Consider the following 26,096-nt stretch of genomic DNA (forward strand, 5'->3'; position numbering starts at 1 on the left):
TATTCTCACATTTGAAAGAACTTTCGTGTCGCACGTGAGCGAATGTTGTCGTCGTTCGTCAAAAGATTCAGAGCATCTAGACTAATCTCAGTTTCCTTCACTTCTATCTAAACTAATCCTACTAGCGACTCACCTCACTAGAGCTAAACCTTGGTCCTTGAAAACTGAAGGTAGGAGTGCTTGACCACACAAGGTGAAAAATTTGACTGCCCAAATAATTATGTACACATTGCAACATTACATAAAGTTGCCATCCCAAGCGCAAATGCTTCCATTTCTAATGTCCAAAGGCTCCACTTTACGAATCATCTCAATAGATCTCTACAAGGCCTCTAAAGCAAAGGAAAGATGCAACGAGTGAGAGAAAAGAAACTACTACAAGAACATGCACTAGTAATCAAACAGTTTCTTCTCTCAAGAAAAGATAATTTTTATTTCTGCCACCTTTATAAATGTTGATGAGAGACTAGGACTACAGTTCTCATAAGCAGCTTGATCTCTCTATAAAAGTAACCACAATATCACAACATTTATCATAGACCACAATAATCATGTGGGCTTAATGTGGATAAGGAGAAGCTTTATTGGCCAACTTTTATTAGGTTTTCAACAAAATAAGGCAGTTTCCCAACCTGCAGCGCACAACACACGACTACATAAACTATGGCATTTTCGTAAGGCCACGTATCAGAAACATCGGGTTCAGTAAATATACAATTACATAAAAGATTGATCAAGGTGCTTTGAAATCAAGAAAAGTAGAAGCATACAATGTGCTATGCTTGAAGAAATGGGCAGGCAGGATGTGTATGGACCACATGGACAAGCGTATAAGAACCAGGACCGATTCGGGTTCAAAATTTCTTATTAAAAGCCATGACATTTAGTCAACATTCCATACGGCACACGGTATGGTACTAACTTGGAGGTTTCATGCATTTACAGATGCAGCTTTGTGATATGTATCAAACAAGACAACGCAGTTCAGATTGTTACATTGACCAGTGTCAGCAGATCTAACCCGATATCAAACAAGTACTAAAAAGCTTTAATATAATTCTATTGTTTTTAAAAAACTATGCCTTGCATGACATGTTGACAGATACCACATACGTTCTATTTTTCCAAAGAAACAAGGTAACATCACAACTCTTGTAAAGTTCAAAAGGATACAGCATTAACCACCCTCCCCCATAGCACCGCTGACGACAGCCAAAAAGTGCCTATCTGCAACTCACCAAGCAGTTGGTGTAGCTTTTTTTTTTTTTTGGGGGGGGGGGGGGACAATTGGTGTAATTAATTTTTTTTATTTTTTTTTTAAACGTGTGGAACTCCTCCAGAGCAGAACCAAGTGTTAGATACAACAAGGGATGAATATGGAGCATGTGACCACATTTACAATCAATATTGGCATGTGATCGCCACAACTGACAGCGAAGAAGATTATAGTTCAAAGGCTATGATGGTAAAAGCTCCAAATGTAACCATGAATTTGTAGTATACTCTTTCTTGACCTTGCATATTGTGTGAGTTTACCTACTAGAGAGGAGACACTGCAGAAGGGTTCTTGTACGTGTACATAATGTGTTCCTAGTGAGTAAATGTATCCATGGACGCCACCAGCTTGTATAAACTCTCGCAACCAGATAACCTAATTTTAAAGCCTCGTTATGCTTATTGAGCACCACCACCCTGGTAAAAAGCTCAACAAGCTGCTTGATATATACTGACCACACCTTTCTCAAACTGATGCCTTAGTGTGGAGACAAGTGTGACACTGCCATAAGCTCACCTTTTGCTGATGCTCCAGCCATGTTCTGCAACAGCCTGTCGGACTCGAGTTGCAGCCTCTATGTTGTCATTAAGAGGGGGGTAGCTCCAGCTTTCACCTATCTGCAACTCACCAAGCAAAGCCAAAAAGTGCCTTCTACTCAGAAACATGCCCGCCACCATGAGCACTACATAGGGAAAGTGCTGTGGTAATGCAAGAAACATACATCCTCTGCGCCCGTAAACGATTGTACAACGCCACGGAGATGCAGGCTTTTGTGAAAAGCTGCAAATTTCCATTTGCATTTCTCTGCTCCTGTGACATAAACAGGCTTTCTGCATGCACGAAAGGAATTGCTGCCAATGAGTTTCAATCTTAGCTCAGCAGAGAAAATCTTTTTAGACCCTCAAGCTTACCCCGTGCTGCATGCTTCACTTAGCATACTGATAGAGTCTGCTGTAATAACAAAGGCGTCTGCCCAGGCCAAGTGACCTAAGTGAGGATTAGGACCTGCATTTTCATGATGTAAGTAATCAAAATAGGTCCAGATACTGTAGGCAGGCCCTTGCCCGAGTGGGTCATCACACTTTGCAGCCCAGAAGAGGGGCCTGAGTTCAAAACCTGACACCTAAATATTTATATACATAACTTTCAGATATACCTTGGCCATCCCAAATGTAGACCTTTGGATAAAGACTCATTTCAGATCGTATGAAATCCTCCATCTATCAACACATTATCTTTATTGATTAAACGCAAAGTTACTTTCTGGCAATGACTAGAACACACAAGATTATGGTCCAGACAAACATCAAATAGACACCTTTATTTTAAAAGAAAGTGCATAAAGCATTAATGTGCGCAAAAGACTTGACAGTCCTACGGCTTCTACTCCTGGCTGTTCTTCTCTTGGCTATCTACGAAGCAGCCTAGAGAAAAGAGTACATTTATACACACAAAGCCCCCTTCCGAAGGATATGAGCTGGAGCACCCCTCTCCAACCCCAACCCCCCCCCCCCACACACACACACACGGGAGTTTCTGCACCAGCCCCCGATCTCCACGCCCCTCTGCCCTCCGCCTCGCCTTCACACCCCCCACCTCCTGCTCGAGAGTTTGGATTCCCAGGCACAGTCCGCTTCTCCCCGTCATTGGGAGAACGATAGGGGAAATGTTGGAATTCCTGGTGACATCCGCCTCGGTGCTGGCACAGGTGGCTGGGATTCCTTCACTCCGCATCGGCATCTTTCTTCGATGCCTCCTCCGGGACCCCATTCTCCAGCAGGTGGAGTACTCTGGCCTTCTTGGCCAGTGCTTCATTTGCCGTCAAATGGGTCACCTCGCCAGAGCTTGCCCTCATCGCCAGGCTAGGGAAGCTCCGCACGCCGGTTCAGCCCCCTACCCCCCTAAGAGTGGCAAGAGTGGACCAAGCGCCTACAGCCACCTCCCTCTGGTGAGACAGAGCCCCAGCACCCTACCCCTGACAAGAAGGATGGGGGTAGGAGGCAGATAACTGGGAGGAGGCAACGCAGACGCCCAGCTAGAACAGCAAGCCACCACCAGGCGAGACAGCCCGAAGGGGCCAAGCAGGATCAGGAGTCAAAATACCGTCCTTCCCCTCTCCACATGATCCTCTCCCTCCTATCTCCACCAACCACCACCCCCCCCCTTCCCTTGTCATTGCTTCCCTCCTTTGATCCCCCCTCCGCCTTTGCCCTCAACCTCTCCCCCATCCTCCCCTCCGGATCCTCCTCTGCTCCCCCCCCAACCCCCAGTGGCCTCTCCCAAGCACTCCCGCCAACCACCAGCAACCCCTGACCTTGGGAGGAACCGCCAAGCCGGCTCCATCTGCAGACTGATTCATCACTTCTCAAAGCCTGCAGCGATGACCGTTTCCCCCCCCCCCCGGCCCCCGGGCGGAGTCTCCAGGTGGCCCTCCTCGAGTCATGGGACAGCCAGTGGTGTACAGTTTCTTCATATGTCTTCCAGTGGATGCCTGCCCTTTTGCAAGGGCTTCGGCTCCTCTCCGAGTCCCTGTCATTTTTCACCAGTCCAGACCAGCCACTCCGGAGAGTGGCGCAGTGATCTTCTCCTTCCCCCCAAGTGTGTAGCAGCACAGCGTTAGTGGAGTCCGGATTCTGTCTCCTCCACTTCACGGACAGGTGATAGAGCTCTCTCACCACCTGGGAAACCTGCACCTCACAAACATTGTCTCCCACTTTTGGCCCTTGGCCCGAATGGAGCTCATGAGCTCGGGCTTGGAGGTGATCCTGTTCATCTACCTTCATGTATCGCTGGCGGTCCCCTTCCCCCCTCCTAAAGACACCTTTACTGTGATAGTTGGAGCCCAATTTATGCATACAACCGAGCCAGAGCGGTATGGGCCCACATGGAGTATAGGATCGAAAAACACCTTGGTCATCTGCGCACCAGGACAGACTTTGACTACTCGCCATCCAAACCCCCACCAAGTCTCACAAGGTCGAGGGCAGCATAGACAAATCTTACCCCACTAGACCCTTGTGATGCGGATAGTCACTTGGAACATACAGGGATTGGGCATCCCGCAATGCCACTCTAGGTGGAGAGTCCTTCATGACGAGCTGCAGAGAGCTGTAGTGGGAGGATCTATTGACATCCTCTTTCTTCAGGAGCATCATTTGTCAGCTGGTCATACCCGCAAATGCGAGAAGATTTTGAAGGACAGGAATCACACCTTTTGGTCACCCGCATTTGGCCCATATGGGATCCAATGTGGAGTATGTATCTCTATTAGTGAGCAGCTTCTTCCAGCAGTGGTGGATTCCGACACCATAGTTCCAGGGAGGGCATAGTGGGTGATTATCAGACTAGGGGGAGCACTCGGTGGGCCTCCTCAACATTTATGCCCCTAATTCCATGGCAGGTCGAGCATACCTCTAGAGCAAGATTCGGCAGGGCATTCCTTTGGCTGATTTCTGGTGTGTATGGGGGAAGCCTTCAATATGCTGGAGACCACGGAGGATAGACTAGGTGGTAGACAGGATACCATCTCTGGAGCGGTGCTTGCGGCTTGGAAGGAGCTTGTCTTTACCATCAGGGGGAAAGGACACCTGGCATCTCCCGGAGTTTGGGCCTAGTCAGGGGAGTCTGAGATTCTCCACATCAAAAAAGCGGAGTGCAGTCCCCAACCTCTCCCGGTTAGACCGTTCCTACATTGATGAGTGGGCCTGTGGACAGGACGGTTTGGTTGGTATTTTAGCCGGTACTACCTTTTTCGACCATTCGCCCGTCATCCTCTCTCTTGAGTACCCCTGGCGACAGGATCATCAGCATAACCTCCACATACCCGAGAGCTTGATACAGGACCCGAAATTTTTAGGACGATTGATGAGCTATGGGAGAACTTGGCCTTTCATGAGTGCACAACAGCAGTGACCTTGGATATTGGGCTCAGTGAGATCAGCATCATTCTTCAGGAGGCAGCTCAAACCAGGCTATCGTAGTTTAAAGAGCATGAGAGGCGTATCTGCTGGAGCCTAGCCTCCCTCCAGCACCTGCAGGAGCTCACCCCGGACAGCTTGTGGATTAAGGCTCAAATGGCCACAGCCCGTACTGAGATCAGCCCCATAGAGGAGAGGAGAGTGGAGTACAGATTCCATACCCGTGCGTCTTTCTGGACTCAGGCTGGAGACAGAGGCACATGGGACTTCTTTGAGCAGACAGGACATCACCACCGGAGGGATGGCATCAGGAGTCTTAGAGGATCGGACGGCACCATTGTTTCCAAAACGCCCCAGGTTCGAGCCATAGCCACTAGCTTCTTCACTTCCCTCCTCAGTGCAGAGCCCCACTCCCTGCTAGTACAGGATGCGAGAGAGAGAGTCTAGAAACACACGCATGAGGTTGTCCCACCACCTCTCCGGAACTTCTTGTAGACACCCTTTGCTTCCGAGGAGATTGCAAAGGCCCAAGTGAGGATGGGCTTCTGGTTCCCCTGTTTCTTCGTCATTGGGAGCTCATGGAGGGCCGCTTCCACAGGGCCTTTACTGAGATTATGAGTTCAGGATCTATGCCAGAGGCGCTAGCGGAGGGTTTGATTCACTTGATCCCCAAGGAGTGAGATGACAGGATGGAGATTCGCCAATGGAGACTGTAACTCTTGGTTGAACACAATGCTAATCAATACACTTAAATACACTAAGATTTGATGGACACTTGCTCAAATACAAGAAGTAAATTGCTGAATTGACAAGAGACACACAATGAGCCAGTACGGCAGATGCCTCCCTCAAATAAAGTATATTGATCTTGGGAGAATCAAGTACATAGTGTTATGGGCATTTCTGACCAGATTTCCATACCAATGCATATGAATACAGTATTGCAAACAAGTGGTTGTCGTTGTAGACTTGCAATCCGCAGTACCCTCTTAAGTGCCCATGTTCCCTACCATCTGCTCTCTATTGTTCCACCAACACATGGTAGCAACAATTTGCAAGAGAGCACGTAGGACAAGAGAACACTACACAGGGTATGTGATCTTGTAATCCGGTTCCTCCCTCCTCCTACTTGCTTCCATATTTAAGCGTAAAAGCTTACCAATAGCAAGTAGAGTCAATGATAGCGAAAGTCTTCACAATGGAAGTCCTTGGAGTGAAAAGATCTTCGATTTGTCGCAATTCTTCACGACAGAAGTCTTCAAGAGGATGAAGGGAACCTTATTAGGAAAGCTTCCCCTATGGTTCAGCTTGAGAACGAAGGGCTGAAATTAGGGTTTTCAGCAAAAAGACCAAAAATTACAGCAATAAAGAGAGCTGTTTTGCTGAATTTCAGTCATTGGGAGTGTGTAGGAGAGTGATTAGTATCTAGAATCACTCTTGGAAGCTTGAAAATCACCTTAGCAAGCTTGGAAATGGAGTTGGGAAGGAGAATGTACAGAAAATGCAGCCCAACAACCCTCATGAAGGAGGCGCCAATCTCTAGAGAGAGGAGGAGGAGAGACGTGGTGAGTTGTCCAATGTAGGTGGCAGGCAGGTGCTTTGTGGAGCAAGCTAGAGTGGACACATGGCTGGTTACTCCCTTTGTACAAAGGGGATAAGGTCTGGGCGGTGGACATTGGGTTATGTCCACCTCGGGACATCAGTGTGTGTGAACACCGGGCTAGTCATAATTTATAAGTGAGTTTTGGTCGCCCAAAACTTAATGAAGTGTGTACACACTCACTTATAAATTAGTGCTAACTCCTAAGGCTAGGTTTATGACCAATACTTACCACCTCACACATGCCACATAACCATGTCAGCAGACAGTTTCACACGCACGGTTTGCGGGCGGGCGTCCCCTTACCCGGAACTACACATTGGTCAAGCAAGCATGAAAACAGCATGCAATTTCAATTGTAAGTAAGCACATAAAGATGCTATGCACTGCAGCATTGGTATGGACAATCCCCGTTCATGAGACTACCAAAATAGACGTGCTCCAAGCAAGTACACGAGGTACCAGACCCAATGGAACACCAATCCACCAAGCATTTCCGAGCATGTACACGGAGGCACAAGTCCCAACGAAAAGCCAAGTCCACCGTAACACATGAGTGGCATCAATCCCCGGCATATACAACTGCCATGGACACCAGTCCAATGTACATATATGATAAGAAAGCACGGGTGGACCAATTGGGTGGCCAAATGGTGACAGAGACCCTCTTGGGGACAGCCTACAAAATCCTAGCCAAAACCATCAACCGTCGACTCCAGTCCCACCTCCCAGATTTGATCCATGGCACGCAAATAGGTTTTATCTAGGATAGGAGCATCCTAGATAATATCTTCACCTTTTGGGAGGCGTCCACCACTACCTGTCTACGGTAGTAGGCCTTGGCCATTCTTTTGCTAGATTTCGAGAAAGGTTACAACAGGATGGATTGGGGCTTTCTTGGGGGACTCTGCGCTATGGGTTTCCCTGCCGCCTCAATCTTCACCCTCTACTCAGCCTCTCAAAGTCAGGTGCTGATCCAGGGCGCTCGGGGTGATAGGTTTCCACTTTCTCATTCAGGTCACCAGGGATGTGCCCTTCCTCTTCCTTTTTGTGGCGGAGGCAATGAGCAGTTTTTTAGCCTCCCATGAGACATGAGACCGGACTATAGGGCCTCAGGCTATCAGATCTCAAGAGGAACTCCTCGCTTTAGAGTTTGCAGATGACACAACAACCTACCTCTCTGAAAATGTGGAGAATCTCTGGATGTTTGCGGATGCGGTTCAGATCTTTTGTCAAACCTCCGGAACTCAGATCAACTAGCACAAGTCATGCAGATTTTGGGTCAGCACATCCCCTACCCCAGCTTGGCGCCTAGTTGAGTCCCCCCAGTGGATTCCACGGCATACCCCAATGCGTTACCTTGGCTGCCAGGTCGAGAGCGACATCGCCTCAAAGCAGCAGCTTGCCCCCCCTCCTCCTGAGCATTTGGAAGAAGCTTCTATACTCGAGCATGACCAAGCTCTCTCTCGTTGGTATAGTGGTAGTGAACCAGATCCTTCTCACTACCATGTGGTACATCACCTCCTCTTGGGCCCTTTCCGAGGCATGTATTGGCCAAGTACAACGGTTGATCCACAACTTCCTTTGGGCGGGCGGTGATGGCAAGCCGGCATAGGCCAAGGTGACTTGGAGAATCATCATTCAACCTCGCCACAAAGGCGGCTTGGGCATTATTGATCCTTCTATGCAGAGCAAAACCCTTCTGGGTAACCCTTCTTGATCATCAGAGGCCTCCTCCTAGGTAGTGAGCCTTGAAGGACTTTCTCTTGCCCATATCTCCGTACGCACTCCAATTCTTGGCAGTCTCCTTGGCTCCCGAACCCGAGATGAATCTTCACAGAGATGAGGACCTACGGCCTAAGCCCAACCTTCAAGGATGACTTTGCGGCCAGCCTCTTCCGAGCATGGGACCACATTCGTTCTGCTCTTCGCCAATCTCCTCCAGCTCTGGACGAGGAGAGACTTCATCAGTCCCACCGGTCTGGAACCCCTTGATTACTCTTCCTAGTGCCCCCAACATCCCCTTTTTTGAGTCATCTGGGCCGCAGGATTCGGATGCCAGAGGTTGATAGTATGCCAACGGTAACAGTACAGTAGCAGACTCAGGACATTCTCCACGTGTTTCCTCCGTGATTTTTAGAAACAGCTATGGAACAACTTCCGGCCACGGAAGAATACTCTTTTCCTTTGGTAGATAGCTCACAAGAGCTTGGCAGTGGGCACCTGGCTAGCAGTTGGAGCCTAGAGGTCAGCCTGACCTCTGTTTTAGCTATGGACACCCATAGGAGTCACATCATCCTTGCCTTTGGGGTTGTTCCAAGGCCCATCAAGTCTGGTGACGAATCCTACGTATCTTCACCATGGACCAGGCATCTACCCGCACCATCACCGGGGAGGCGGTTGCCTAGGCCTCTGAGTCAGCTCCAACCCTAGCATATGAGGAGATGGGGCATGGCCTTGCCCTTCTCTCTAACCACAGTATCACGACAGCCCCCTTGTTTGGATATCCCTCACCCTCACCCCACTGTATGAGATAGCCTTCCTCCGATTGCGGCCAGCCAGCCAGCCAGCCAGCCAGAGCCCCTCTCTGCCCCCAACTATTTTTCTCGTCTCCTTAATTGATGACTCGGTCATGTACTTAACCGTTTCAGCTACATTTTGCTAACTAATGGAAGGATCGTTTCTTTTTCTTTTTGGGGTGGGTTTGGGGGGGGGTGGGGGGGGGAGGGGATGCCCCCTTCCTAACAAACCGAACATTCAAAACTATACCGAATGCATGTTTTTAGAAGTTTTGCACAACCCTTCACTTCGCCTAGGATCTAGAGGGTAAACTGCGTCACACAAGATACCACATAGGAGGATCTAGAGGTTAAATTGCTTCACAAAGGATAACATGGACACCCATGAAACACGGATCCCTTGCTGAATTCAATAACAAAGGATGCCTCTCTTGTGTCAGTATGCAATCATTGCAATAGGACCACAAAAAGTGGTGTTGGTGACCCAGCTAGTCCCTTCTCCCTTTATAGCACCACTTGGCCAACAAAATCAGCCACGATGGCACAACCACGCGCACGCACGTGCATGCACATATACATACATATGTACGTACGCATGTATGTGTGCGCGTGCACACACACCCCCACACACACACACACGCACGCATGCACGCACGCACGCACGCACGCATATACACATATATATACATGCAGACATACGTACGTACGTACACACCATAGTTTCCACGAGTTTCGGAAACGGGGGTGCGGAGCACGGCGGGAAACGGAGTTTCGGAGTATCGGCCTTCGGGAAGAAATGGGGAAACGGAGTTTCGGTTTTAGGGTTTAATACATACATATATAATTAATAAAAACATTACAAAAGCTTGAAAAATACATCTTTGCTCAAGTTCAATGTCAAAGACTCAAATGATAGATCAAAATTCAGAAATGACAACTGTAGGCCCAAGGCTCAAGCCTCAAAAGAGTCAATACAAAACAAGATCCATCATCCATCATCCATCATCCATAATCCATATGTATAGACTATAGTAAATACAAAACATGATCAAAAAATATCCATGTGGCTGGCAGGCTTGCAGCAGCTGTTGGCATGACAAAACCCTAGAGCTAAGTGCTCCAAAAATCACTCATCAAGATCATCCATGGAGGAGTCATCCTCCGACTCATGAGAGTCAGGCTCAGATGAAGAAATGGTAGGATCGTGGTCCTCTGCCTCTGCTGAAGTGGAAGCGATGGATCCCCCCCTCTGCCTCTGAGAATGGGTGGTGCAGCAGGTGTTGTGGCTCGGCACTGTCAGCTCCTCATAAAGCAAGGTGTACATATCACGCTCATTCCGTGGGATCTCTGGGATGAACCTCTCCCTACTGCTGCGAAGGCTCCGGATGTCGGGCATTCCTCTAAAGGAGCTGGAGGTTGCAATGACAAAACACCAACCGCTCTAGCTGAGCGGTACTCAGCCTATTCCTCTTCTTTGTATGGAAGAGGGCCCAAGTGCTCCAATTCCTCTCACATGGACCCGAACTGCAATCCTGTGAGAGCACTCGAATGGCGATGCGTTTCTGTTATTGAAATGCACATACAATTAGAAATTAGAACTAAGTGGAAACAAGAAAGATGCACATTGTACAGTGTACTATGTAAACTGTAGTTAAGGGTAGTGAATTACCAGCGTGGGAGCACAATTTCCATACTTCTCCCACCATGAGACAGGCTGTAGCTGAGTCTCTCGAAGCTTTGCAGTCTCTCGACCAAAGCTCTCTGTCTGGTTGCGAAAGGCCAAGAGATCATCCTCTATACATTTCAGCATGTGCACATTACCAGATGTCAAGTTCCTGATGTATGTCATGAAGCCTTCTTCTAGCTCCTCGTTCTCGTATTGCTCCTCGTCTCGCCACAAAGGATGCAATACATGTGCTACTGCATGAATCGGCCTGTGAAACCAATCCCATCGCCGATTCCACACAGCCTTGATTTCATCAACCCTTTAGAGATCAAACCATAAGATAAAAAAGGACAAAAAACAAGAGTCAAGAGTCGAGACCAATGTAAAGACTCAAGAGTAAAATAAAGATAAGAAGTAAAGCAAGGGTAGCCATGACTGAGGAGACTTACTGCTCTGCTCTCAAGTAGTCTTGCTTGTTGAGAGCCTCCCCAATCTTGTCCATGTACTCGTATAAAAGGCCTAGAGTACTGCCCTCCATGTCTGTAATGCGTAACACTGTGTAGATGGGGTTGAGAGTTTTGATCAACCCCTCAACCTCTACCCACCACTCCTCTCTCATGACATCACGCACAAAAGCTCTTGCCTTGGGGCTCTCTCTCTCATCCCACTCTAGCCATTCATTTGAGTAGACAGTGCGTACCAACTCTCTGCGGACTCGCAGGAGTCTCTCAAGCACAATGAACATGTATGCAAATCTGGTGGCTGCAGGCTGCAATAGCTCAAGAGTGCTGTAGGCCCGATACATGCTCAAGACTTTTGGCCTCTTCTTCACAAACTTCACCATGCTTCGTGCGGTGCGAAAGATGGCTTCAACCCATTGTATTTGACCTATGTCCTCAATCAATAAGTCGAGGCTATGTGATGCACAAGGGGTCCACACAATGGCTGGAAATTCATCCTCTAGCATAGAGCCCATAGACTTACAATTACTTCCATTATCTGTCACCACCTGCACAACATTCTCAGGCCCAACTTGCACTATAGCCTCCCTTATATGTGTCCAAATAAATGCACCTGTAACTGTGAGACCTGGGAGGGAGGCATCAATGGCTTTCAAAAACATAGTGCCTTTGCAGCATGACACCAAAACATTGTATACATTTCTCCTGCGTACATCTGACCACCCATCACACAATACAGTGCAGCCATACTTTTTCCATGTTTCCTTCAAGGGCTCTAGCTGCACTTCTATGCATGATTTTGAATGGGAGAGTTAATTAGCGTTATTCATGTGGGAGACATACACAGAGAGAAGCAAGGGAAAGAGAGAGAGAGAGTTGTGGGGATAAGTCAACTCATGGGGATGAGTGTGTGACTCCCCTATCACACATGTATATTGTACTAGTACACATAGTACACTTAGTACATTAAAAGTACTAAGTGTACTATGTACTATAACTTATGGGCTTGTACACACTATAAGGGTGGGCATAATGCCTTTACCCCAACAACCTCCCACTTAGAGGCAAAGTGCCCTTAAATGAAGGAAAAGAAAAAATCAACATGTACATGATAATATACAAGGCCATATCAAGGCTGAAACTGGCCTCATCCAATGCCCATCAAGTGTCTACAATGAGCAAACCGCTCCGGAGGCAAACTCTTTGTCAACAAATCAGCCGGGTTGTCATCCGTATGAATCTTAACAAGCTGAATTTGCTTGTTCTCTATCACCTCTCTGATGAAGTGATACTTCACATCCACATGCTTCGTCTTTGCATGAAAGACAGGGTTCTTTGCCAACTGGATGGCACTGTGACTGTCACAATGCAACAATGGAATATCCCCTGTATAACCCAAATCAACCACTAACCGAGATAGCCATAATGCCTCCTTGCAAGCCTCTGTGGCTGCAATATACTCGGCCTCTGTAGTAGATAAGGCAGTGCACTTCTGCATCCTGGATATCCATGACACAGCACCTCCTGTGAATGTAAACACATAACCAGTAGTAGACTTCCGGTTATCTGGATGACTGGCATAATCCGAATCCGTGTAACCATGCACTAATGCATCCTGTTTGCCAAAACATATGCACATATCCTGTGTGCGCTTCAAGTATCTCATGACACCTTTCACTGCTTCCCAATGCTTCTTGCCAGGGTTGGCCATGTATCTGGAAACCACTCCCACTGCAAATGCAATGTCCGGCCTAGTAGCAACCATGGCATACATGAGACTGCCACAAGCTGAAGCATACGGAATCTTGGCCATATCAGCCCTGCCGCTATCTGACAATGGGCTGTCCATAGCACTGAGTTTCACATATGGAGGCAAAGGAGTACTAGTTTTCTTCCCCCCCGTCCATATTGAATCTCTGCAAAACTTTGCCAATGTATTCCTTCTGAGACAAATACAACACATGCTGATTTCTGTCCCGAAGTATCCGCATACCCAAAATGTGATTTGCATCACCCAAATCCTTCATATCAAAGGTTTGATGCAGCCTCTTCTTCAAGGCATCCATCTCTTTACGAGATTTCCCGACAATCAACATATCATCAACATACAAGATGAGGATCAATAGACTGCCATCCAAAGCTTTCTTGGTGTATAAGCAGTGATCTATGTCACTTCTCCTTAAATTCTGGGATTTCATGAGTGTATCAAAATTATGATACCATTCCCTTGGTGCCTGTTTGAGCCCATAAAGACTCTTTTTCAGCTTGCATACAAGCTTCTCCTTTCCACTCACTGCATAACCCTCTGGTTGTTGCATATATATCTCCTCATGGAGATCACCGTGAAGAAAAGCAGTCTTCACATCCATCTGAATCAAGTCCAGATCATCATGTGCAACCAAAGCTAACACAGCTCTAAGTGTGGTCATTTTGACCACTGGAGAGAAGATCTCCTCAAAGTCCACACCATATTCCTGCTTGAAGCCCTTAGCCACTAACCTGGCTTTGTATCTTGGCTTTGCATCTGGTGCAACTTTGAGCCTGTAAACCCATTTGCATGGCAAAACCTTCTTGCCTGTAGGCAAATGCACCAACTTCCATGTTCCATTTTTGTGCAGAGAATCCATCTCTAACTTCATGGCACGCTCCCAAAGAGCCTTGTCTGCCCTCTGTAAAGCCTCCTTATAACATGAGGGCTCCCCAGAGTCAATGAGCATCAAGTAGTCAACCCCTGGAACAAACCTGTCAGGGGCTCTGGAGGGTCTAGTGGACCTCCGTACCCAATGACCATCATTTGCAGGTTGCTGTCCAGCCTGCATATCACCCATTCATGGCTCCTGTTCCATGCCATAAGGCTGAAATATCATGCCCGGTATTTCCTCTAATTGTGGCGTATCCATAGGGATATTTTCTGCCATCTCTGGCTGTCCATTTGGACCATTTAAGGGCTAGTTTTGCTGCTGTAATGGCTGATTTACAGCCCTTGGTTGTTGTCCATGATGTCCATCATCATCAAAGATGACTCTGCTAGGCTCCTGTTGCCTTGCAAGCTCCTTATACATGCATGTTTCATCAAAAATGACATCATTGCTGCGTATAATCTTTCTATTCACGGGATCCCAAAGTCTATATCCCATTTCACCTTTGTCACCATATCCTAGGAATATGCATTTGTGAGACTTAGGATCAAGTTTGGTGCGCATTTCCCTGCGTATGTGCACGTACGCAACGCAACCAAACACTTTCAAGTGCTTGTATGACGGAGGCTTCCCTGTCCATACTTCTTCTGGCACTTTCCTACCAAGCCTCGTGTTAGGTGACCTGTTTATAAGATGAACGGCTGTCATAACAGCTTCAGCCCAAAAACCATGAGGTAATGCAGCATGTGACAACATAGAACGGACCTTCTCCTGAATGGTCCTGTTCATCCTCTCTGCTGTCCCGTTTTGTGGAGGATCATAAGGAGTAGAGAGCTCCCTCTTGATGCCTTTAGCATCACAAAAGTCCTGAAACTGTTTGGACATATACTCTCCACCATTGTCGGAACGCAAAGCCTTCAGTGTTTTGCCAGTTTGATTCTCAACAAGAGCAACAAACTTCTGAAACACTGAGAATGTATCACTCTTCAAACGAAGAGGATAAACCCACACCTTGCGTGTGGCATCATCAATAAAAGACACAAAGTATTTTGCCCCTCCCAAAGAAAGCTGAGGCATCTCACATACATCTGTATGCACAAGCTCTAACTGAGCATCTTTCTTCTTGTGGGGGCACTGTAGTTGCCTGCCATATATACAATGCTCACAAAACTGAAAACTTGAAAACTTTAGAGAAGGCAAGTAACCCAAACGAGACAATTGCTCCATTCCTTTGACACTCATGTGTCCCAACCGGCTATGCCACATAGAGATTTCCGGCAGCTCGGTTGCATTTACATTAGCATGGTGACAAACACCTACATGCATGAAGTAAAGAGTGTCTACCTTAGAGCCTCTGGCAACAACCAGTGAGCCCTTACTAATCTTCCACTTTCCACGACCAAATGTGCTAACATAATCAGCATCATCAAGTTGTCCAGTAGAAAGCAGGTTCTTCTTGATCTCAGGCACATGCTTGACATCATGGAGCATAAGTTGTGAGCCATCTGAAAACACAAGCCTCACATCACCTCTGCCAAGAATCTTGCATGCATGGTTATCACCCAAATAAACTACTCCTTCATTGCCAGCAGTATACCTGACAAACAAGTCTCTGCAACCTGTGACATGAAAGGAGGCACCTGAATCAATGATCCATGAGTGCATACCATGACCATCTCCTGTAAGAAGTGAAAGGGCATCAAGTGAAGACGTGAATAGGACCTCATCCTCACTGTCACCTACATGTGACACATTGACTTCTTCAATCTTGACTCCACTTTTGCCCTTTGGCTTTACATCTTCGGCTTCATCTTTGTCTTTGCCTTTGCCTTTTCCCTTTTCCTTTTGATCATTTTTCCATTTGTAGCATTGCTTTTTGATGTGTCCCTTCTTGCCACAATAATGGCATTCCAAGTCCTTTTTGGAGCGAGACTTGCTCCTTCCCCGTTCTTGGCTTTTACCCCTTTGTTGGGATCTCCCACGTGCATTCATTGCATTGGACTTTCCAACAGAGTTGTTCTTCCTGTTCATCTCCTCTTGAAGGAGAGCACCCTCAACATCTGCATATGACAGCATAGCATTTGAATTGCTAGTGGCTGTCCTGAATGTGTCCCAACTCTCTGGCAAAGTGCATAAGAGAAAAGTGGCTTTGAACTCATCATCCATTGCCAACTTTTGATTAATGACTTGGCTGACAATACCATTAAACTCACTTAGATGGGCTGCCATAGACGCCCCTTCCTTCATCTGAAGACCTATGAGTTTCTTCAACCAATACACTTTGCTTGAGGCACTTTGCTGGGCATACAAGTCCTGCAATCTTTGCCACATTCCCCAAGCTGTCTTCTCTTCACGAATGCTGAAAAGTAAAGAGTCTGACACAGACAACATGATAGTAGATCTTGCCAGCTCATCCATATCTTCCCACTCTTCAGCAATAAGAGAAGCGGACATTACACCCCTTTCTTTGATAGGCTTGTGCTGCTTCTTCTGGAGCAACACATTATAGCACTGGGTTTGCCAAATATCATAGTTATGTGAGCCTTCAAGCTTCTTGATGTGAAGCAATGAAGAGCTCTCACCCGTGGTTGCCATAGCAATATGCAACCTGTCAATGCCTGACTCCCTGCAAAATGTGCAAACACTGCACCAAAAGCACACAAAGTGCTCACAGTTGTTCTCCCAAACTTTATCTCCCACTGCGGAAGCACAAATGCAACTCTACTCCCACTGTATGTGATGAAATCACCAAAATCTGGTTGCTGCAGATTTAGGACAGCACCTTAAATGTGCTCTGTTGTCCTTCCAAAGTACTGTACAGCAGTACCAAGTGCTCACCAATGATGTACCAAACCTGTACCGACAAGTACAGCAGCTGAAATTGAAGCTTTTCCTCACTCAAATCAGTGTACAGCCATGCCAAAACTTGTACAAAGGTGTACCAAATCTGTACCAATAGGTACACTAGCAATAAATGCTCTCCTGGCTGTCCAAATGAGTGAAAATCAGACTTTTACAGTCCCGAACACTGCATACAACAGTCCCGAACAGAAATTGGGCAAAAGCCCCTTGACTGCAAGCTGATTTCTGAGGATTCAAGGCATAAATGTCTTGCCTGCTACTTTGCCAAGCTCAACAAGCATACGATCTTGAAAAGCCCCTTGATTTAAGATCAATTGCTGATCATACATGGTACATTGACGCACATGAAGGCATCCAGAGTCTTCGCGATGCTTCCTCCTGGCCACATATACATCCAATACATGAAAGCCCCTTGATTTACAGGCACATTGAGTGCTTGTCAGGCATCAACACATTGCCCAAAGCATCAAATGCGATTGCCTGCATGCAAATCAATCCAATCGGCACAAGAGCCCCTTGATTTGCACTGCAATTTGCTGCAATTTTGCCCGAATGTGCGATTTCTCACATCATACAGCATGTATGAGTGCTTAATTGCACAATTACATCAAAAGCCCCAAATTTTGACATCCAATTTCCTGCAAATTGATCCTGATTGTGACCAATGTCACCCAATTTTTCCAATTTTGCTCAAAAATTGAGCAATTTGGCACCTGTACCTGCTCAATTGATGATTGTACCTGCTCAATTGCAAATCCCAAGAAAAATTGAAGCAAAATACCTTGTAATTTCTGATTTTTTGTTGCAAAAAAAAAAGGGTTGATGAATTTGGTGCTGCACGATGATGCTGTTGTTGCTGCTGCTGCAGTTGTACGGATGGCTGGGCAGCCCTCTGCGCTGCCTGGTTGGGCAGCGTGGCTGCTGCTGGGCAGCAGAGCTGAGCAGCCCACGCTGCTGGCTGGGCAGCCCACGTCTGCTGGCTGCCTACGCCCAGCTGCTGGGCAGCATTCTTGTCGCCAACAAGGAGAGCTTCGCCTTGGAGAAGGTGACGTGGAGCGAACGAAGGCGTACGAAGCTTACGTGGAAAAGGACTCCAAATGCTATCGAGTCGGCGACGCACAGCGCCCGACTCCTATTTGCCACGTGCTCGTTCAGCCTGGCTTCGACGGTTCGCTTGTAGGCGCACAGGCGACCAGAATTCGCACAAAGCTGAAACCAGGTGATTTCCTGCCTCGCCACGTTGCTGCTGCGCTGCTGTCCTGTGGTGTGCTACGCGTAGCTCTGCCCGTCAACACTTAGTCGACCTGCTTCAGCTGCAGCCTGCGTAGCAGAAGTTGCGGAGAGAGAGCCACGCTTTCCTCTTTGATGGCAGGGCGTTTCTAAAGAAACTCAGCTACAGAGGTGAAACCGGCGGCCCTTGCAGTTGGCGTCAAAATGGCTGTGGACACGCACCCCTGCTCTGATACCAGTTGAATGGGAGAGTTAATTAGGGTTATTCATGTGGGAGACATACACAGAGAGAAGCAAGGGAGAGAGAGAGAGAGAGAGTTGTGGGGATAAGTAAACTCATGGGGATGAGTGTGTGACTCCCCTATCACACATGTATATTGCACTAGTACACATAGTGCACTTAGTACATTAAAAGTACTAAGTGTACTATGTACTATAACTTATGGGCTTGTACACACTATAAGGGTGGGCATAATGCCTTTACCCCAACAGATTTTTCCCGCTTTAGCTCTCATGTCCGCAGAGCCTCAGATGTAGGGCCATCCCACTCGCATCCAATGCGGCTGATGGCCCTCATGGTCTTCCTCCATTGATTTGTCTTGGCCACATGAAAGGGAATGGCACACCGTATGAACATCCGTGTGAGCTCCCTAGTTGCCTCTGCAATTGCTTGCTTTTGAAATCCTGCTTGGATGCTAGCCCTTTGTACAGTATTTATTGGAGGGGTGTCTTGTGAATGTGATACATCACCTAGCAAAGGAGTCCTCCTTGCATGCACACCCGACACTGAGGTAGAGGAGAAATCTGATCCTGTGTCTCTGCCTCTAGCCCTCTTTGCTGCTGCTGCTTGACTTGAACCAGCTTCATGCTCTTGACCACCCATTGCTGTAGATACTTCCTCTTCGGGAATGGCCAAACGCTTTCGCCTCCACATTTCAAGGCTTTTCCGAACATCTAGAGGAACAGAGGGGCATGGCCCTACATCTTTGTTTGGAACATGAGCAAGATGGTCCTTCACACGGGTGACACTCCCCGTTTTGACCAACCAACAATATTTACATCTCCATTTCCTGGAGCCACCAGATCCTGCATAACCCCCCACTTGCTCCACATGCTGCCAAAAAGGATCCGGAGTCCGAGCCATGTTACTTAACTTACTTGTGCGGTTCGAGGTCGGGAGACTCGGAGAGATTCGAGAAGTGGAGGCTGTTTTTCTGGTCCTGCAGGTTGCGAGCAAGGTGCGACTCCTCCTTGCTTGGTAGAGCTTAGATGGCAAAGGTGGAGGCCCCAAGTAGAGAGGTAGAGGGCGTGGTAGAGGGCTGATGTGGAGGTAGAGGGGTAGAGGGCAAGGTAGATGGGTAGAGCAGCTCCAAACAGGCGGCGGAAACAAGGCGCAAAATGCCGGCGAAAGAGAGCACGCGGGTTTCTAAACCCTGGAAAAATAACACCTTGGAAACGCCGTTTCTGGAAACGGAAACGTTTCCGAAACGTTTCCACGTTTCGGTGGGCCAGAAACGGCGTTTCTGGAAACTATGGTACACACTTTTTTTTTTGTAATATCCAGTGCAGTATATTTATATGCTCATAAATTTACAAAATGGGAAGTCTCCGAAGCGGAGAGTATCCCAAATGTCAGAAACATAAAGAGAAAAGCTCTAAACAAGAAGCATCCATATCACCCTCATGGCAGGCATCATATAAGGATTGCCGCAATGAGGCTCTGAAGGATTCATATGACTGGTGATTCTGCCGACCCAAGTATGCCAAATTATGCTCACTCCAGATTGTCCAAAGAGCCCAATATCTCACCCAAGAGAGAAATAGTGAGTATTGGGACAAGGACTGCATATATCTGCCAAAAAGCCAGAAATGTTTCCCAAAATTGTGACTAGGGAAACGGGGCCGAAGAAAATCTGAAATTCTCCTGAGGAGGATCCTGGAACAAGGGCATTGCTAGGGCAGATGAAGAACAGTCTCTGAGGGAGCCTGACATCTTAGACATGTGGAAGGTGCAATGTGATGTTTAGCAAGTATGACCCCCACTGACAATGTACCTGTCAAACATCTCCAAAGAAAAAGTCTTTGTTTCAATGGCATTTTACACTTCCACAACATCCGGAGATTCTTTCTCCACCATGAGAAGGGCTTCCTTATATGCCACAGAGAATTAGCATGTTGATGAATCCATGGGGCAGGCTGAAGAAGCCTGTAGGCTTTGATGGAGGTTAAGGTAGGAAGGGGAACAGGATGAATGCATGTAGCAGATGGTTGCAATTGCCAATCCAGAAGCCTGTCTGTGTCAGCCACGGGTGGAATAGGTAAAAAGGGATGCAATAAATCAGCAATTTTCTTCCATATCAACCTATGATGCATTCCCAATGCATAGGAAGCAGTGGCCCGGGGAAAGGATAAGACATATCCCCGATCATCTACCACATCATGTACGTACCTAATTCCCAATTTCATAAGATTGTATGCCCGAACAGGTTCCTGTAAAGCCAGTGGAGTGTCAAAGATGGCACTCCAATGAATACTTTCTTTCCTCATCGAGTTTGTCTCCAAGCAATTATCAGGAGCCCATTTGACCTTAGAGAGAAATTGTTTCCAGTCAAGTATGAGGGCAGTAGAGAAAGGACAACCAGGCATCCTCCCTACAAATCTCCCAATCACAACCTCCCAATGATCCGTAATCCAAAGACCATAAGCAGAAGTCCTCATGTTGACACACATGGATGCCAACATACAAGTCCATGGCTGCTGTTGACGGAAAAAAGTATGCAACATTGTAGCCTTCCTTGCAAGTACATGATATTTTATATTGAGGACATTAAGTCCACCATGCATCCTTGGGGAGCACACCATTTCCATCTTCATCAGTCTCAATGCTTTCACAGCAGTTTTTGTCTTCCATAATATCTCCATAGCTTGAGACATAAAAGCTGAAATATCCCTGGAGGACCAATGCAGCAAGGGCAAATAGAACTGGACATAAGACATCACAATGGATTGTACTATTCTGAGCCTGACATGAAGAGGCCAAGTAGAAATCTTCCAGTATTCCAATTTATGTTGAAGTCTTTGGAAAATCCATTTTAACTGCTGCTTTCTGGTGATATGCCATCCTATGGGATATCCCAAATGCCTGACAATATCTCTGGAATGCACCACTTGACCCGGCCAAAGAATAGAATGCCAGTCACATTGTTTCAGGGGGAGTAATTTAGATTTCTCAAAATTGACATGCAATCCCGCTGCCAACCCATATAAAGAAAGAGTGGCCATAAGCATGCGAAGTTCCTGAGGAGAATTCTGTGGCATGAAGAAGGAATCATCAGCATATGCTTGTGCCAAAAAAGATGTAGCCCCTAGGATTTTGAGACCAGTCATCTGTCCTGTGTTTGTAAGATGATCAAGATACATCAAAAGAGGATGGGTCGCATAGAAGAGAGCACTGAGAGGACAGCCCTGTCTAACTGATCGACCCAATATCCATGACCGAGACAGATGGCACCCAAGAATGCACTGAGCAGTAGAGTCAGAATAAAGCCAGTAAACAGCATTTGCCATCTTGGGACCAAACCCCAACTTTGTCATGATCTGAGAGATGAAATCCCATTGAACATTGTCAAATGCCTTGGCAATATCCACCTGCAATATGAGCACATCTTGATGCGAATACTTAGCATATTCAATTGCAGTCAAGGCATTGGATATATTGTCATGGATTTGTCTTCGCGGCACAAAACCATACTGATGAGGATGAAGTCCTGCATGCAATATCCTGTGAAGCCTATGTACAATCATTTTGGCAATAAGTTTGTAGAGTACAGGCATCAAAGTAATAGGCCTCCAATCTGATATATGATCACACAGATGTTTTTTGGGGACAAGCTTGACTATACCATGCTTCCAAGAGTGCGGCAACTGATTTTCTTCCCAAGCCACATTGATCATTTGCAAAAGGACCTCTTTCAAATCATCCCAAAAAGAAATATAAAATTCCACTGTGAGGTCATCCCAGCCAGGGGACTTGTATTTGCTGAGGTGGAACAAAGCATTATCAAGTTCTGTGTCAGTAAAAGGCCTTTCCAAGGTAAGAGCATCATCCATTTCAACTATTCCAGAAACATATTGAAGAAATTCAGTCCTGGCATCAGTCACTTGATTAGATGGGGAACCAGGAGCAGAAAACAATTTCTGGAAATAATTGTGGCATTCGTCTTGGAGATCAGAGAAAGAGTGAGTCCAAGAGCCATCCAGTTTCCTAACCCTTAGACATGAATTTTTATTTCGAGTAGCATGCAAGCCCTGGAAAAAGGATTTTGAAGAGCAGCCCTTATCCAAGAGGGGCTTCATTCTTGCCCTAATCTGCCATTTGTGCAATTTCCTCTGATCATTAACAGCAAGTTTAAATTGTGCATGTGAAAGGGAATCCTTTTCTGAATCAGAGAGTGGCCTCGACTGAGAAAATTCGGTCAAATGTTGTGCTGTCCTTTTTGCCCATTTAACCTCATTCCTCCATTTTGTCATATGCCATTTGCCATACTCCCTAATGACATTCTGAATACAAGAGACGAAGCTGTCCCAAGCATAATTCATGTCCTCCTGGGCATGAACTGGCAAAGGATGAATGGCCAATCTGATCATTTGCTGAAAATTGTGATGTTGAAAATAAGCCCGATTAACATGCAATAGTCTACTGAAGAGAAATGGCAAATCATCCAGAGGCATGCCAAGCTGCAAATTTATCCACAATGGAGCATGATCTGACAAGCTCAATGAGAAATCTATAAGGAGATGAGGGCTAAAATCTGCAAAATTGTTGTGGATAAAACAGATACCATCTGTCAAGCCTTGCCCAATACGTAGTAAGTGCATTATGATGAAAAGTATATCCAGGGACTGACCCTTGGAGAAGTATCCATAAATCTTCAGCCTGCACAGAAAGAAGCATGTCATCCCATTTGTGCCTTTCCAATGATAGCATATGAGATCGTGAAGTGGTATTATCTCTAGGCAGAGGGGAATTATTAAAATCCCCACAGATGAATGCATTGGATCTCCATGGATATCTGCATAAAGAATCCCACAAAGAAGCCCTCATGGCAGAGGTCTGGGGGGCATAGACTGATGCAAACTCAAAAATATCACCATTAACATTGCATTGTATTACTATCCATCTGCCACTATTGTCATTGAAGGCCAAATGAGGCTGCAATTCATGTCTAACCAGTATGCATACACCTGAATAGGTAGCAGTACCAGCATAATATATATCATAACCGTGCAAAAAACCATGTTGTCCAGCCATGGAGTGTTGTTTATGCTCTTGCAAACAAACAATATCTGGCTGCATTTTATGTACATAAATCCAGAAAAGCCTCCACTTTGAGACATTGCAAAGGCTCTGTACATTGTATGTAAAGCACTTAAGTGTTTGAAGCATGAAAAGGTATGTACAGCAGAGTGTGAGGATAAGAACCATACATCAGAGAGGCTAGGCCTCTGCCTGCATAGGCTGCATGCCTTCATTGCCCATGAAAGACATAGCATTTTCCTCTTCTTCTGAATCACATATGGGGATGCCCTTCTTCAATACGCCCACCCAATTTTGAAGGATAGGAGCAAAGGCTGAAGTAGAAGTTTGTCCTGGTGAGGGAGAAGAAGCATCCCATTGACGAGATTGAAGGGAGCGTTGCTTCAATACAACCACCTTCTTGGGTTGTTTAAAACCGTCCTGATCAATCCCCACAGTTTCCTTCATCTTCTCTTTCCCTTTATCTTTTTCTTTTCCTGGAAGTGCGGGCATCTGATTAACTGATTTTGCATTCTTTGCTCCATTTGTATTTGCTGTCTTGACTTGCAAATTCTCATTCTTTTCCCGTGTCTGGGGTGGCAAGGCATTTGGGGGGGGCTGATGCAGAACCATTGGGCATTCAGAGGCTAGATGCCCAAACTTGTGACAGGCAAAACAAGCACCTGCAAACACACCCCACTTCAATTCAAAATACTTTTTGCCCAATTGCACTCCCTCAACTTCCACCGCAATAGAAGGAGGAGTAGGTATGTCAGTGTCCCAGAGAATGCAGAACCTGTTACGGTTTCCCATGGGGCGTGGTGGACAAATGACCTGTCCCAAGGAAGCAGCCAGGCCAGGCAACTCTTCACGCATATAGTCCGGGAAGTTTGCAACCTCAACCCATACAGGGCAGTGATGCCGTATAAGACTTTGATAGTCCTTGTTTGGGGACCAGAGCATAGCATGTACCATTTGCCTCCCATAAAACAGGGGAGAGAACTCAAGAAGCCTCTGCTTGCATGAAGCATCTGATAAATGCACCTCATAAAAGCCTCTGGAAGCAAAATACACTCCCTCTACAAAACATCCTCCAAGGATGGACTTAATCCACTGCGCGACATCGCTGGCCGCAAGGATTCTTCCTGGAAAGAATATTATAACCGCAGTTTGAGACAACTTTCTGAGAGGGTTTACCAGGGACGGCAACTTCAATTTGTAGGTGACCTCTGGAATCGGTTTGCCCCATTCCTGTCGTGACTGTTGAAAGTCATCCTTAAGGGTATCAAACACATACTGAGCTTCCAACGTAAATGCATCATCTTGTAAAGCCGGCTCTGATAGGCGGCGCTTAGCATCTGCAGATCTTTCTTTCCGGGCATATGTACAAACATCTAAGGCTGAAGCCATTGATAGAACCACGGAAAGGGAAAGGCTGTGAAAAGGAACGGGCTGATATTGACAGAAGGTGGTACAGCCTCACACACACACACACACACACTAGGAAACTATGGTACACACACACACACACACACACAAATGCGCGCGCACGTGTGTGTGTGTGTGTGTGTGTGTGTGTGTGTGTGTGTGTGTGTGTGTGTGTTGAAATGGTTGCCCCAAGACTTCAGACACAGGAAGCTTTCTTCAAGCTCAAATGGGGGAATTTTGTTGGCTCTTGTTTCACATGCAAAAAGTTTGGACACATGGCATCAAAATGCCCATTGGTACTCTTGCAACTGCCAATAGCCGCAATGCCACCTCCAAAGGTGGTTCCTGTTGTACCCGTGTGGTAGGAGAAGGGGCTAAATGTAGTGCCGGCCCCAAATTTCACCCTAGATAAGGGAAAAGAAAAAATTTGCACAAGCAGCCCTCTTGTTATAAAAGGGAAAGAAAAGGAAAAACAAGAGCCAAATGCATGACAGACACCTACGAAAATTGTCCCTCTTAGACAAAGACCTGTAGTGCCTCATAATTGGACAGAAGGAACCTCTACGACGGGGCAAACTTCTTGGGTGCCTGATATCTCAGGTAATGTTACAGGTGAGGGCAGCATGTGGACTATAGTTGTGAGGAGTAACCCCTTGTTTACACACACTGCGATAAATCCGTTTACACACTACGATAAATCATGATGTATCTGCTAGCACTGACACTCCTTTACATCCAAGCAATGTTCATAATGATATTCCACTTTATACATTGCATAGTGATACAGGGAGCCAGGCAACCATGCAAGTTGAAGGTTGACCTGTTTTTTCTTACACTCCTTGTAAATATGTATATACCAATCAAATGCTTTACATATAATGTGCAGGGCCTCTGTGATGCAAATAAATAGAGGCTCCTTCTCTACTTTAATGTGAACATAGATGCATTTGGCAAATGGCAGCTCACACACTCGGAACTATTATTTAGCTATGCGGAGGGTAAGATTTCTAGATGCCCTTATATCTCTCGTCTCCTTGCAAACTGGAAGCTGGTTCTGCAATATATTCAACGGTCGAGTAGACCTCCTAAGAGACTGGCGATACCTTGAGACAAGGAAGTGTCTTTCGGAGCCGTGCATTCCCTGCTCCTTTTGGCTCTCTGTTCTCCATGACGAGCTTACTTTCTTTCTACAAAAGGCATTT

The 26,096-nt window shown here is 46.5% G+C and overlaps 2 protein-coding genes across 4 annotated transcripts in view; both read right to left on the bottom strand.

Annotated features, from left to right (window-relative positions):
* Window positions 1-1,276: 1,276 nt before the first annotated feature.
* Window positions 1,277-26,096, bottom strand: part of LOC147624635 (mitochondrial fission protein ELM1-like) — an 89,468-nt gene continuing 64,648 nt past the window's right edge. The window contains exons 7-11 of one of the 2 annotated variants that reach the window (XM_086819653.1): window positions 2,433-2,496; window positions 2,188-2,281; window positions 1,998-2,106; window positions 1,793-1,893; window positions 1,277-1,692 (exon numbers count right to left, since the gene is read on the bottom strand). In XM_086819653.1, the coding sequence (XP_086675779.1) occupies window positions 1,533-1,692; window positions 1,793-1,893; window positions 1,998-2,106; window positions 2,188-2,281; window positions 2,433-2,496 (528 nt within the window). In that variant the 3' untranslated portion in view covers window positions 1,277-1,532. The remainder of the gene's footprint in view (window positions 1,693-1,792; window positions 1,894-1,997; window positions 2,107-2,187; window positions 2,282-2,432; window positions 2,497-26,096) is intronic. The other variant, XM_086819654.1, reaches the window with a different exon arrangement.
* On the bottom strand, window positions 10,042-12,811 carry LOC147624636 (uncharacterized). Of its 2 annotated transcripts, none has more exons than XR_015269117.1 (2): window positions 10,982-12,601; window positions 10,042-10,874 (listed from the first exon to the last, which is right to left on the bottom strand). XR_015269117.1 is itself a non-coding variant. In XM_086819656.1 (2 exons), the coding sequence occupies exons 1-2, from the start codon at window positions 11,159-11,161 to the stop codon at window positions 10,713-10,715; spliced, it is 342 nt and encodes a 113-aa protein (XP_086675782.1). In that variant the 5' UTR covers window positions 11,162-12,811; the 3' UTR covers window positions 10,042-10,712. The 2 variants fall into 2 exon arrangements, 1 of the variants encoding a protein (XP_086675782.1); XM_086819656.1 differs by having other exon boundaries at window positions 10,982-12,811.

Source organism: Cibotium barometz, chromosome 25, assembly GCF_041138505.1.
Source record: "Cibotium barometz isolate CiBa-2024 chromosome 25, ASM4113850v1, whole genome shotgun sequence".
In the NCBI taxonomy this organism is placed as follows: Eukaryota; Viridiplantae; Streptophyta; class Polypodiopsida; order Cyatheales; family Cibotiaceae; genus Cibotium; species Cibotium barometz.